The sequence below is a fragment of the Manis javanica genome, chromosome 14 (assembly GCF_040802235.1).
Source record: "Manis javanica isolate MJ-LG chromosome 14, MJ_LKY, whole genome shotgun sequence".
Taxonomy (NCBI): domain Eukaryota; kingdom Metazoa; phylum Chordata; class Mammalia; order Pholidota; family Manidae; genus Manis; species Manis javanica.
The window spans coordinates 12,488,367-12,503,112 of NC_133169.1; the positions used below are offsets into that span (position 1 = coordinate 12,488,367).

A 14,746-nucleotide genomic window follows, 5' to 3' on the forward strand; every position below is an offset into this window, starting at 1 on the left:
AAAAAGTTAGCACTAGTGTTAGATAACCAGACCCATGAGAACATAGCACATGAACTTCTGCTCTGAGTTGGCTTGGGAATTTTTCCTTGCTGCTGTGGCCTGTCCTGGTTGGGTTTGATGGACTTGTTGACTTGGAACCCCCTTTCCCAGTAAATTCAGACCCAACTCATACTTCTCAGGCATCTGCCTTTTTTTCCTTGAAATTTTTTTTTCTATATAATTTCTTAACTTCTTTTCCCTCATCACCTCATTTCCAAGTCCATATTGATATTTATTGGAGACTACCAATGGTTTCTTTTGATGGGGGGCTTACATTGTGTCCACAAAGTCACATTGGTACTAAAAAGTATTTAGTGCTTCTATTAGCTGTTGCTTTTGAGAGACCGAGTTACTTTCCTTCTACACCTTCAAGATGGTAAAATATAACATATACAGAAAAAGTGCATAAAACAAATGTCCTATAAAATGAATTATTATAAAACAAATATCCATGTAGCTACCACCTATTTCACACTGAATGTTTCACGTATGTGTCCCCTGATCACGTATTCTCTTGTTCTGTCTTTTCTTGGGGACGTGTTTGTGAAGAATTAGTATATTGTCTAAATGTTAGAATTCACCAGTGAAACCATCAGAGGCTGAGTTTTTCTTGTGGGAAGTTTGTTGATTACTATCAGCAGACACCCTCAACACTGAATAATTTTTTAAAATCTTCATCTTTGGGCAGATAAGGATGATTATGTTTATAACACAGCATCCCAGAATATGCTTAACCACAGCTGGAAGACATCTGTAAACCTTTGTGCATTGATTCAAATTCCTGGAGTTTGGGACCCTTTTGTGAAGAGTTACGTAGAGGTAAGTAGACTTCATAAAGGTTTATTAGTTTCATTTTGTTAAAAGCCTAATCTTTATTGATCAGAAGACACCTAGTGGAGAAAATTAAAAAAAACAAAAAAGAAGATGATGTCTCTTTTTTAGGTCTGAATAACTTGTTTATTTTACTACTATACTACAAATGTTACTCTGTATGTATTTTTACCAGTGAATAGCATGTTATGGTCAAATATTTATAAAATGAAGAGCAATATATAGTCGTAAATGTCAATTCTGTATTATTCTTATTGGGCTTAAAAGAAAAGCTGAAAGGTCTTTTATGATTTGTTGTGATGTACAAGGGAAGGGGACAAAAATCTGAAACTAGCTTTTAGGGAGTTTATGAGGATGTTGTGTTATCTCAGAGTCCTTGTAGAAGGACTGAGGGCCATGGCACTGGGCACAAGGAGTAAATCTTGAAAATAATTTGCTTTTTGGAAGTTTCATGAGTGCTAAAGTGTCAGAAGATAATCTCTGAAATCATATGCCAGCGGAATTTGGGATTCCTGTGTTAGGATGGGAACTAAACGAAAGGAATCGGAATTTCCCTGCACTTTCATGGCTGACGTCAGTAAGGCACTGAGGTTGGTTGCTTAATTTGGTCTTTTTTATTTGTTAGTGTGGCCTACTTTGAGGACTTCATTTCGTATAGGAACAGTTCTTATGTTGAAGTTGCTGCATTTTTCAGTAACAAAACATGATAAGGGAAAAATGGGAACCCATGTAAGCCTTTGTTGGGAGTGATCTGTGTTCTGTAGAGGTTGTGACATGCTCATGAAAGCAGAAAGTAGCATTACTGTTGCCCCCTATACAGTAGGTACTGTTTGTCAGTTTTAGGAATTTTTTGTACTCATCAATACACTTAAGTGGTACATTATCTTTCATATGGCTATCTACAACTAGCTAAGATATTATGACTTACTTTCTATAGATGCTGGAATTCTATGGGGATCGAGATGGAGCCCGAGAGGTACTGAGCAATTATGCCTACGATGAAAAATTCCCATCAAATCCAAATGCTCATGTCTACTTGTACAACTTTCTAAAGAAAGAGAAGGCACCAAGAGAGAAACTGATAAGTGTGCTGAAGGTATAGAATATTTTAATGTTTGCACAGGGCTTGAGAATCTACTTTAAATATTTTTAGTCATTGTTTTCCAACTTGCGTATGATAGCATGCATAGAAAATGACAGTGTTCGCTTGGTACACTGAGGAAACAGAAGAGGCTGCAGGCTCTAGGCAGGCCCCTGCCACCACCGGTACGCCACCCCCTTGCCCAAGTTAGACTGAGAGGAGGCAGTGTTGCAGAAGCCCTTTGCCAGCCTTGTTGGAAAGTTCTGCACTGATATTTTCTGAAAATTAACTTTACTAAAATTTAATTTACATGCAACACTTACTTTAACTATACACTTGGATGCATTTTAACAAATATACACATCCATGTACCCATGATAATCAAGATACCAAACATTTCCATCACCCCGGACAGTTCCTCATTTCTCCTTACAGCCAATCCACTCACATATTCCTGGCCCTAGGCAATCAGTGTTCTGCTTTCTGTCACCATAGATAATCTTTACTTCTAGAATTTCTAAATGAAATCTTCATTATATACTCTCTTTGTCTGGCTTTTCTTGCTCACCATAATGGTTTTGAGATTCACTCGTAGTATTGTAGGGACCTGTAATTTGTTCCTTATTATTGCTGAGTAGTATTCTGTTTTTGTTCATTTACTTCTTGATGGACATTTGGGTTATTTTCACTCTTTGGCTGTTGGTGAATGCTGCTATGAACATTCATGTACACATACAAAGACTTGTACAACCTAAATTAATGACCAAGAAAAATCCTCATCTATCTTCTTTATTTTAAAAGGCCAATTAGCTTTGATCTGTACCTGCATATTCATCGAAATTGACCTAATTAAACCTTCTGACATGGAAACTGTACATTTTAGAAAGTTTTCAACAGCCATTGTTTCATACACAATGCTTTTAAAGTCGCTATTTTGCTTGGCAAGATTTCCTTTCACTGATTTTTTGCACAGTAAAATACTAAGGATAGTTACAACAGAAGCGGGCTGGCGACTCCATTCGGATGGTCAGACACCAGTGGTGTTTTTGAAAAGACTAAAAGGTAATGCAAAATAACTATGCTGAATACATGTTTAAGACAAGATGAATTTAGAGAAATTCCATTTTACTTTTGAAAAATGCAGTATTTGAAATTAAGAACTCAATCCATGGATATAATAGCTGATTGAACATAGCAGGAGAGAATTAACGAACCGTATAGAACCTATCAGCCCAAAACACAGAAAACAAACAGGATAGAAAGGCTAGAAATGAGTTTACAAAGAACTGGGTGAAAAGCCTGACAAACTTGTAATGGGAGCCCCAGGGAGAGGAGGGAGAGAAGAGGGCAAAAGCGATCGATTAGACAAACAAAGCCACTTTTTGAAGACCTAAAATGGCTAAGAATTTTCTAAAACTGACAAAAGACTGCCAGATAATGTCCTATATTTTTGGTCTGGGTAGTAATGACATGAGTTTGTATGGCTTTGTCAAAGTTTATTGAGCATACTCATGATTTATATATGTTTCTATTACATGTTATATTTCAATAAAAAGTTTTTTAAGAATCTTAAGTTAATTGAGCCATTTATAGAGTTCCATAAATCGTAAGACAAATGTGATTTCATGAACTGGGTTTTAATAATACTCTCTGATACTGCAACATTGTTCTTGATTGATTGATCGCCACTTGAGAGAAATCAGCAAAATTTACTTTTCATTTTGTAGGAAACTATTTCAGTGTAAGGTCAAAAGATTTCAGCAAGCAGACAGAATAAATTCATTTCTAATAGTACATGTGTTGAAGTGAGATATATAATTTTACTTTAAACCCAGTTATTTGCATATTCATAAAAATAGCCCCATTTTTCTTCTTTCTTTTTTTCCTTTTTTTCTTTTGGTATCATTAATATAAAATCTCATGGGCAGCACTGTGGTCACTAGATTCCCCCTATTATCAAGTCCCCCCACATACCCCATTCTAGTCACTATCCATCAGCGTAGTAAGATGCTATAGAGTCACTACTTGTCTTCTCTGTGCTATACTGCCTTACCCATGCTCCCCCTAAAAAATAGCCCTATTTTTAAAAGGAAAACCCTCAGTTTCTCCCTATTACATAAAAAGGTTGTAAAAATATGCACTTGAATACTCATACTGTCCTGTGGTCCTGGACACAGTCTACCAAAGTAGTCACCCTTGCCTTTTTGGTTTTTTTCTTTTATAAGTATTCTGTGATCGTTTGTGATCAATACATATTTACTAAATATCTTTCTGTGTGATATTGTATTTTTCCTGTATTTTTTGTCCCAGTCCTATCTTCTAAAAAGAAATTAAAATTTTAAGTGTGGTAAACAGTACAAAAAAATAAATGGAGAAAATGAGTCCCTATGTATTTCCCTCTATCCACCCCAGTGACTCTCTTATTATTAGCAGGGATTTCTTTATTTGATAGCTTTACATAGAATGACTTTCTGTACTCAGATTAGAAGTGGATAAAAGCAAATCCTTGATTCATTTATTTAGGGCATATTAGACATTGAGAACTTTCTTTGAAAGCTGAAATTTGGGAAATGCCTTTAGCCTGTCTGAAAATTACGAGATGCTTCTTTCTTTCAGATTCTGTATCAGATTGTACCATCTCATAAACTGATGTTAGAATTCCATAGATTGCTGAAAAAATCAGGTAAGTTATTTTTGTCTTATTTCTTTGTGCAGACAAACTGTAGAGTAGTGGGCTAGGGGTCAGCAAACCCATTGGCCAAATCTGCTCCTCACCTGTTTTTATAAATCAAGTTCTGTTGAAGCACAACCATGTCCACTGTTTACATGTTGTCTATGCCTGCTCTTATGGTGCAACAGCAGGGTGGCATAGTTGTGACAGTAGACGGTATGGGTCACAGAGTTTAAATATTTTCTGTCTGGCCCTTCACAGAAAGTTTGCTGACCCCGGCTATAGAACATCAGGCAATAGTTAGCAGAAGAGAAATGGTTTAAATTTATATAGTTCACCTCATTTTAATCCCTACTATGTTCCGGCTCAGTATAGAAAAGAATATACTTCATAGGAGGAAATCAGCTTCAGTCTACACTGCTAGGTCCTGGGACTACCTTGGTACGTCTCATAATAGAAGAGAACATGCTTAAAATGCCCAAATAGGGCAAGTACTTAAAATAATATTCTCAGGAGTATATGACCCATTAGAGGTCAGACTCACCACTGACTTCATTAGCATGAACTGAACTACTGAATTTTTCGGATTCATCACAGGAGGGTATAAGCACAATGAATTGTTTTAAACTGTTAACCAAAATAGAAGACTTACAATTCAGGAATATTTTATGAACTCAATATATTTTTTTGGCTTCGTGTACCTCAGTGCCCTGCGTAAACTCTAGTTATGTGTGACCATTGCAGAAAAAGAAGAGCACCGTAAACTGGGATTGGAGGTATTGTTTGGAGTCTTAGATTTTGCGGGATGCACTAAAAATATAACTGCTTGGAAATATTTGGCAAAATATCTCAGACAGACCTTAATGGGGTAAGAGACATATAGTATTTATTAAAGGATCAGTATAAATAATATTTCCCAATATTTTAACTAATATCTATCAGTTTTTTAAAGTTCTTTGCTCATGTTTTTGGACTTTTTGAACTGTGTCTTCGTCTGTTTTCTGCTGAGTACGTCAAAAGTAAGGAAATCCAAGGTCATAAGTAAAGCATACAAAATTCTATCAAGATTTCTTTTATGCTCTCAAACTTCATACTATAGCACTACACTGCGAGGGGTACATGCGTGTGTAGATTGGAAATAAGGACCAGACGGGACGGTGCCCGCTCTCTTGGCAAAGCTCCTTGTGATTTATGTGTCGTTAGCTTCCAAGATCACGTGAGGAGCAGCGTTCCTCCCAGTTGTTTTCAGTAATTTCAGTGGGTGTTTAGGGCCTCAGAAGATAGTCATTGTAGGTTATTCATTCAATAAATATTTATTAAAGTCCATTGTGAACCGGGTATCTAAAACTATACCTCTGATTATAATGTCATTAGTGCCACATTTTGAGTAAAACTTTGTATGTGGGAAGAAAGGATATAACAAAATTAAGTTTCATTTATTTATTACATCCATTTTAGTTGGTTAGAAAATTCAGTGTCAGTGGGAACTTGTTTCAGGCTTCAGATCTGACCTGACCTTGGAGATGGAACAGTGCTGATTATAAAATGTTACTGGTGTGATATGTTCATGTACTCACTGTAAGCCACTTTCTAAATCTAAAGCACTACATAAACTACTAACCATAAAGTTCTTGAAGGTGGAGAAAAGTGCTGTTTATTTTTTGAAACCCCAGAAGTTCTGCCCTAGGGCACAAATAGGTACTGAATATTTGCTCAATCAAGTTATTGATGAACACTCAGCATTGTGTTCATGTATTTGTGTAATAATGGTATCTTAATTTGTATAGTAATTCTTTATAGCGTATAATTTAAAGTAAGGCTTTAAAGTAACTTTTAAGTAATAACAGTAATGCAAAGAGCTTGCAATGAGACCACTATGCTGCTGGGCCAGTTTAATCCTAGTATGGGTACCATTAATATCCTCAAGGAAATTGAGGCTCAGAGGGGTTAAGCAGCTTTCCCAGGATCACATAGATAGAAAATGGAAGAGCTGAGATATGAATCTAAAATTTTGACTTCAGAGTCTCTGCTGTTAATCACTGTGCTATGCTGAACTAGCTATTTCATTAAATGGAAAATAGGACATGGAAATCAAAGAACTACAAAGGGATTTGCTTTCCTACGTGTGCTGTCCCATGGCTGTAGCCATAAATTAGCTGGGAAATACCTTCCGTGTCATCTTTTACAGACAGTGTAGATTCATCTCTATCCTTGACCTTCCCTCTCGATATTTTTCTTTCCCAGGAATAATGTTGCCTGGGTTCAGGAAGAGTGGAGCTCCAGGAAAAACTGGTGGCCAGGCTTTCACTTCAGCTACTTTTGGGCAAAAAGTGATTGGAAAGAGGATGAAGCTTTGGCTTGTGAGAAGGCTTTGGTAGCTGGACTGTTGTTAGGAAAAGGTACATGTTTTTGTTTTCTTTTATCTAGACATGTCTTTTGGACAATTTTGAAATTGCAGAGTATGACCATTCATTCATGTTACAGTTTACCTAGTACAGTGCCTAAGGATATTAGATGCTGAGAAATAACTTGAGTGGAAAAATGAATGCTGAGCTGGGGCCAGGTGATCTGCTTGTAAGGAATCTCCATGGATTACTGATTTCATATTGTTGATTGTAGTTGGGTTTTATGCTCTAACTTGAATATCTTTAGGAGCCATTAAGTGAGAAGATGCAGGCTGTTTTCACAACAAATGACCATTTGGCGGTGCTATGTATAGAAAGTTCACTGAGATTGCCTGCTTTATTAGAAATAGAAAAATACTCTTTATGGACCTCACTGCTTTATAATAAATGTATATTTACTTATCTGTTCCTGTAAGGATGAAACATTTTTTTCCCCTTAAGAGAAAGTATACCACCTATTAACTCATTTAAAACTCCACTTACAAGAAAGGGAAATTGATCCTTTCTTTGTGGAACATCTTGGCTATTAGAACTCTTACCTGCTTTGTCTCACTGAAAGATGAAAAGGTAGCCAGTATTGAAATGAGACACCACAGAATGTGTTCAGAGATGAAGAAAGTGAACCCCACAGTGACCAAGAGTAAGCAGTTTGTTGCAAGGGAGTTTTAAAGTATCCTAACGAGATTTTTCAGGTTCGTTTTAGGTACAGTTTATATTATTTTGGAATTAGTGTTCTCAGCGGGTGTTTCAGATGGTTACTAAGATTAATGAATGCTGATTTTAAAATTTCTCTCTGATACACTGATGACAAGGAAGAGATGTGATCTGGACTATGATTTTTCTATGTTATGAGTATAGAGGTGTCTCATACAGGTATCTAAAGGCATCTTTAGATATGAGAAGAGTCTGAAGGCCTGGGTTAATTTTCCAGTTCTGTCACTTAATCTTTTCATGTCTCTCAGGCCCACCTTTGGGAGCCTCTCTGAAATGGCCCTTGTAATACCTGTCCATGTTTGCTTATAGGATTATAAGCATCAGGTGAACATCACATCAAAGTGCTTTATAAACTCTGTAAAGTACTGTCTGAATTTCTGGCATAATATTCATGCCTGAAAGTGGGCATATCTCCCTCCTCTTTCAGGGGCTTAGTGTGGGGTTTGGGTCAGTCTGCAGGAGTTGAGCTGGGTTTCGTTCTTGCTCCGGTTGCCCTCGTTACACCACAGGACTCAGATCCTAGCTGTGCGCTGCCGTTGCTCTGTGCCTAGAGCGGGCTGTGGCAGCGGCCCTGCTTCCCGTTCTCGGCTGAGGTGAGCCAGGCCCGTTTCTCGCTGGGGCCTTTCCTGCTTGCCGTGCAGGCTCCCTGGTTGCCCTGTGACGTCAGCTGTCATGGGTTCAAGAAGAGTTAGGAGCATCTGGTTCTCTATGATAGGGTGGGAGCAAAGTTCTTCCTGTATTTTAAATAGAAGCAGAGATCTGTGTACAGAGTATTTTGTTTTTGTTAAGTGGTAGATGTATTTAGAGACACAAATTACTGTATTAATACCACAGATACCACTGCTTCCCAGCTAATAAAATACTAGTAATTCTGGCATCCTATTATCAGGGATCATAAAATGATTTCTCTAGGTACATTATACAGCCAGCAGTTCCTCAGAGAAGATGGATATATACAAACTGAGAAATTAATTTTTCATATGTGATTTATGGTGTTATTTATTTATCAAATAAAAACACGTATATAGCCAGTTTACATTTTTCTTACAGAAATTTGATTCATGTCTCTGAGATATTTAACATGCGTTCCTCTTAGCATTGTAACACTGAGAAAGCAGGTGGACTTCCTATGAGCACGAGGCACCTTTGTCAGAGCAACATGGTTCTGTCTGGCTGCTTGCTAGATGGCTAGAAGGACTGCATGATTTTTTATTCTAACCTGTGATTTGTATATTCTACTCCTTCACATCAAGATTTTCTAGAGACCTCCTGTATTGTTATAGGTGCCTCTTTGGCTGTTTTATAAGATGACATTGAAAGGGAAGCTATAGTAATTTGCTTTTAGGGAGGCTCATTAATATCTGAATATATGTAATATGTATATCCCCTTAACCGGCCTTAAGAGGCAGGGTAGAAAGCAAGCTAACATATATGCTTTGATTATGAGGGATCAGAAACATCTTCATACATAGGAAGCAATATACTTCATTGGTGACAGCTCTTAGAATGTGTTTAGGACATATTGGTATAGATAATGCAAATCCATCTATTTTCCTGATCGTTAGTATGCCAGAGTTGAAGCAAAATTTTCAAAATGTAGAAACAATGCCTAAAGAATTGACTAAAGGTTAAAACTGTTTATTTTGCCTTTTTTGTTTTTTAGGTTGTAGATACGTTCGGTATATTTCAAAACAAGATCATCAAGTCCTGAGGAAGAAAATTAAGTGGATAAAGAAATCAGTGAAAAAACACAGTATTGTAAATCCAAGAGTCTGATACTGAATTTTAGTTATTTCAGATTAGCATTGGTAGTTCAGTAGATAGTCATTGAATGTATTTATTTATTTGATCTTTCAAGAAGGTAGTTTATATGGCTACAAAGAAGTTATTTTTATATTTTTCTATGTTTTCTTTTACCAGCAGTTATAGCTAGAGAAACAGTCTCACTGCCTTTGCAATTTATAAATACATTTTTTTCCTCTTTTGTACTGTTAAACTGTAACATTTATTAAGGAACACTCTTCAAATAAAAATATATTTATCTAATTAGAGAATACAGTTCTGCAGCACTTATTGCTGTTTGCCTCTGACTATTGTTATAAGATACAACTTATGGTAGTGTTAAATGAGTTTATATTCTTCTTTTAGATTCAAAATGATCCCTGTTACATTTATCACCGTGCAGAATATATTGGGCATGAGTTCTGTTGAGGAATTTTGGAAACAGGATTTAGAAAAGGACTTCGTTTTCTTGGTATAAGACATGGCAGTTTGGGGTTAAGGGGCCTTCTGGCAGGAAGGTACCTTTGACTCTAGAGGACGACGTCGGGTCAGAGAGGGTAGAGTGGGCTAACTAGCACTGGCCTGACTTCAAAGGGCTCTCGATTTTTTCTGTTTTGTTTTTTATTTGCCAGCAATCTTAAGACATGCTTTAGAACTTCTGTGGCCTCTCCTTCTTGAAAACTAAGATGCATCAGGAGGCAGCCGGACAGTGGAGAAGACTGCCAGTGAGTTAGTGCCCCGGGCCCCACAGTGACAGGAAAGCTTGGCCCAGAAGCGAGGAACAACTTTCCTGGAATGTGAGCTGGGGTTTTATAATGTGTTGTGATAACAGGTAGAGGAAGTGTTTCTTCGGAACTGTCTTGGCTCTTACACATTTACTCTTAAGATAATTTGTATTTGAGTTCTATGGAGGCTCACTAACTTCAGAGCAAGTCCAATATTTAGATGGCAAATGAACTATTTTCCCCATTGGCTTATATTCCTACTCATTTTTAACCATTTGCAAGAAAGTTGGGGGGCAAATTATGCTTTCTTAATAATTTAGTTCAATATTTTATACTTAGTAAGAAATGACTATCAAGAAATAACCAACCCAGCCTTATAATGTACATATGAAACAGGTAGGTGCCCTGTGGAACCCATAACCCATAAACCAAGTTAAAGCTACTGCATGAGTTGGGCCAGCTTTACTGCTGGGAGTCAGTGGTTGTATTGTATAGATATTTTGTACCAAGTCAACACTAGGAATAAAATTCTCGGGTAATGTGGACAAAATCTCAAGCATCAGATGATGTAGACAAAATCTCAAAGCACAGGCCAACATTGTCAGGGCATCTGTACCCTGAAACCTTTAGTCAAAAGCTATGAAACAGGATTTATGACTTCTCATGGTCTCTAGCAAAATGGAGGTGAACATGAAAGAGAAACGAGTAGGTATGGTTTTTGGTTTCCACACAAAGCTTAGTTTCCTAATTTTTCTTTCAAATGTTCCTGTCTAATCATGCGGTAAGAGCAGTGTGAATCAACAACCTGGATATTTTTTAGGTCCACTAAAGTGAAAGCCAGTTTCATGAATGGTAATGGCTAAAGTTTATCAAGCACTTTGAGCTTTACATTTCTTCATAGCGTTGCCACAATCCTATAAGTTATCCCTATCTTACCAAGAAAGAAAGTAGGGTTCTCAGAAATTAGGTAACTTGCCCAAGGCCACAGCTAAGGAGGTGGAATTACCAGGACCGTGACCCAATCAGTGTCGTTCCAAAGATCACACACTGTCTGTGCCGGTTGAATCAGTGTTCAGAACATGCAGACCGCTGAGGTAAGTAGCAAGAAAGAGTCGGGGGACCCAGAGCCCAGAGCCTAGCAGCTCAAGCAAAGCCCAGCCTCTCCCCAAGGCTGGGTAGGTGCCCTCTCTGTGTCCTCACTGGTTCCTTCCTATACAGCCTCTTAGCACTGCATTGTTCAATAATGTATACATCTGCATCTCAAAAGTGTATTCGCTAGGCCTAATAATCTCCGTATCACCAACACCTAACAGAATTTGTAGCTCATTAAGCATTGAGTAGAACTGAATGAAAATTTATGAAAGGTACTGTATTGGGAAGTAATATCCTGGTGAGTTTATGCCAAGTGTAGGGCCTCAGGAGACAGAGATTTGATACCATTTGGTAGTTAGGAGACTTCTTGGGCAAGTTCCTAAGCTTTCATAGTTTCTTCAACTGTAGATTGGACACAACAGGATTTATGTCATTGGATTGCTGTGAAGAATGACAAATGTAATTAATGCCTTAAGATAATAATGTTTAAAAAATGTTAACCATCCATCATAACTAGACAGGGACTAAACAAAGATGATTTAAAGCCTTGTTTTCCCCTAGAAACCTCCAAAGTATCAGAACTGTGTAATGGATGAGTTAAAGCTTCCTGCTAATTACACCCGGCTTTCAATCTGTGTGTAACCCAGCCGTCAGCCATGGACTTGAAGGCTCCCCGCACATTTGGGGATGTGCACTCTGCACGGTTCCCTCCTTGCATAGCTGCCTCAAACTCTAATTTCTGGCTCATCCAGCTTAGTGGGCCTGCCGCGCTTTGCTCGGACTCGTGCTCCATACCCTATTTGTGGGAAATCGTCCTGAGGCAGAGGAGGAGTTGGACTATCGCAGAACTTTATGAGTTTCACTTCTGTAATCCCAGCCTTCTGTTGCCTGTGGTCCACTGCCTGAAAACAGTTGTCTCAGATATCATCTAGATTAGAAGTGATTCATCAATTCAACTATATTTAAATTAGGACCTTTTGCCTATCAAATGATACCTAAAAGAAAATTAAGTACAGTCTATTAACAGGAAGAAGTATTTGCAACACATAGGAACTGACAAAAGATTAAATTGAAATCAGTACGAACAGGACAAAGAAAGTAATAGAAAAATGAGCAAAGGGCATATGCATGAACCGGTACTTCACAGAAGAGGGCAGCTGTGGAAAATAAGCACATGGATCAGCGGAATGCAAACCAAGTGCATAATGGCGTACCGGCTCAGACCCATTCAATCAGCAAAAATTAAGACATCTGACAATATTAAAGTTGAAGAGGACTGGATCAAGAGAGTCTCTAATACAAACTGATGGGACTTGTAATACATTGCAATCATTTTAGGAAGTTGCTACTCTGACATTTACCAGTGCCATTCTTGGGTATTTCCTTAAGAGAAATGCTTGTACTTGTACACCAAGAGACAGTAGCACTGTTCATAATAGCGAAAAAACTACAAAAAACCCCCACAAATGTCCATTGACATGAGAATGGATAAATCGGGGTAGAGTCACATAAAGGAATGAATCAACTAGAGATTTATGCACCAATGCAAATGAATCTCAGTAACATAATAGTGAAAGAAACAAGTCCCGTTGTGCTACATGATGAGACATAGGGTTAGAACTTATAAAGTTCAAACTTAGACTAAAATATTTACAGATGCTTATAGGTTTTGGTGAAACTATGTATCGCAATCAAGAGAATGATACAACTCCAGAGGTACCTTTGAATGGGAGAGGCAGAGGCATAGGATAGAGGAGAAGCACACTAAAGGATGTGGACTATTGTTAATGGTCTAGGTTTTGGATTTAGTGGCAGGCCCTTCATAGGCTAATACTGTTGAGTTCTGAGCCAAGCATCGTGATTAATTCCATTTTGTGCACTTCAGGTTCCTTTAAGAAATGGAAAGGACCCTATAGCATATGATTCCATTTATGTGAAATGTCCAGAATAGACAAATTGATAGTGACAGAGAAAGTAGATTAGTGGTTGCCCAGGGCTGCGGGCATGGGAAGATGAAAGAGGAATGATAGCCAAAGGGTACAGGGCTTCTCTTGGGACAATGAAAGTATCCCTAAATGGACTGTGGTGATGGCTGCACAACTCTGTGGATATACTAAAAATTGAATGGTACTTTTTAAATGAGTGCAATGTATGGCATGTGAATTACACTGATAAAACTTACCGAAAAAGAAAAAAAGCCCCACCAGCGTCATGGTGTCAGAAAGGCCTGGGTTCAACAAACCACCTCACCTAGGTGAGCCTCCGTGTTATTCTGGAAAATGGGTGCTCTGAGAAAGGCTGAGCTGCTTCTGTGAATTCTGGTGGATAGTTTTTCTCAGTGAGTGAAAATAACATTTATTATGAACAAAAAGAAGGAAACTAAAGAACTAAAGAAAAAAATGAAGGCAAAACCAGACCATTCTTTAAGGAGTTAAGTGTGGCCATTTGGATCCAGTTAATTTACAGCACAAGGGCTCTTTCTGCTGGACTGAATTAGAATATTCATACTTTAAATATTTCAAAAGGAAATAAGCAGACCCTTGACGGATGTGGTCTATAAATCATGACATTTTCTGAATCAGTCAATTTTTAAAAGTTAATCTATTTGAGACTGTTCCTCCAGCCAAGATTCATGCTCCCAAAAGAAACAATCATCAAATAAAAGTCCACTCTTTCTCAGCCCCACAAAGAACCTTCTCAATGTCCTTGTAGACATGGATGTAGCCTTCAACTCAGTGAATAGAGGCAGATCTTGAATTTGCCTTGATCTTGAATTTCTGCTCCATCTGCCCCACAGTGATACCACTGCCAGCGGATTACTTACAACTCTTGTGGTGCCTATACCAAGAATTCACATAATCTTATCAGTATGACTGGATCTTCAGCACACATTTTGGTGGGCTGGCAGTATTTGACACAAATATTTCTAAATGAAGAAGAGCCAGTAAAAGTGCTGTATTTTTTTTTTTTGATACATCATCGTGGAATGAAAAAGATCTGGGCTGTAATATAGAACATCCAAATTTTATTGGCATCTTTCCCATTCACCCAAAGCATGACTCTAAGTATTTCATGGAACCTCTCTGAGACTTAATTCACTTGTAATTCTCTATATGTCGGTAATATAATACCTACCTTGCTTACCTAATGGAATTGTGAAGATCAAATGGGATGAAGTGTGAGAAAATACTTTGTAAACTATAATGCACAATACAAATGAGAAGAGTTTACATTTTACCTAATCTCACAAACGCCTGTTCATTTACAGACCTTGAGAGAAGGCAGATAATCTGTGAAGGCAGATAGGCCCTGGGAGAAGTGAGTAAACTATATGAGAAGTTACTGAGCTAGAATATTTCTTTGTACAATTTTCTGTTCTATTCCATGACCTGGTTCTTGAATAAAC

The 14,746-nt window shown here is 37.8% G+C and overlaps 1 protein-coding gene across 4 annotated transcripts in view; it reads left to right on the top strand.

The window, feature by feature from the left end:
- The window catches only part of TAF1A (TATA-box binding protein associated factor, RNA polymerase I subunit A), a 22,359-nt gene extending 12,560 nt beyond the window's left edge, over positions 1-9,799 (top strand). For 2 of the 4 annotated variants that reach the window (XM_037014467.2, XM_037014466.2), the window contains exons 6-11: positions 728-858; positions 1,808-1,966; positions 4,568-4,634; positions 5,367-5,490; positions 6,867-7,021; positions 9,405-9,799. In XM_037014467.2, coding sequence (XP_036870362.2) covers positions 728-858; positions 1,808-1,966; positions 4,568-4,634; positions 5,367-5,490; positions 6,867-7,021; positions 9,405-9,517 — 749 coding nt within the window. In that variant the 3' untranslated portion in view covers positions 9,518-9,799. The remainder of the gene's footprint in view (positions 1-727; positions 859-1,807; positions 1,967-4,567; positions 4,635-5,366; positions 5,491-6,866; positions 7,022-9,404) is intronic. The other 2 variants (XM_037014470.2, XM_037014468.2) reach the window with 2 other exon arrangements.
- The last annotated feature ends 4,947 nt before the right edge of the window (positions 9,800-14,746 follow it).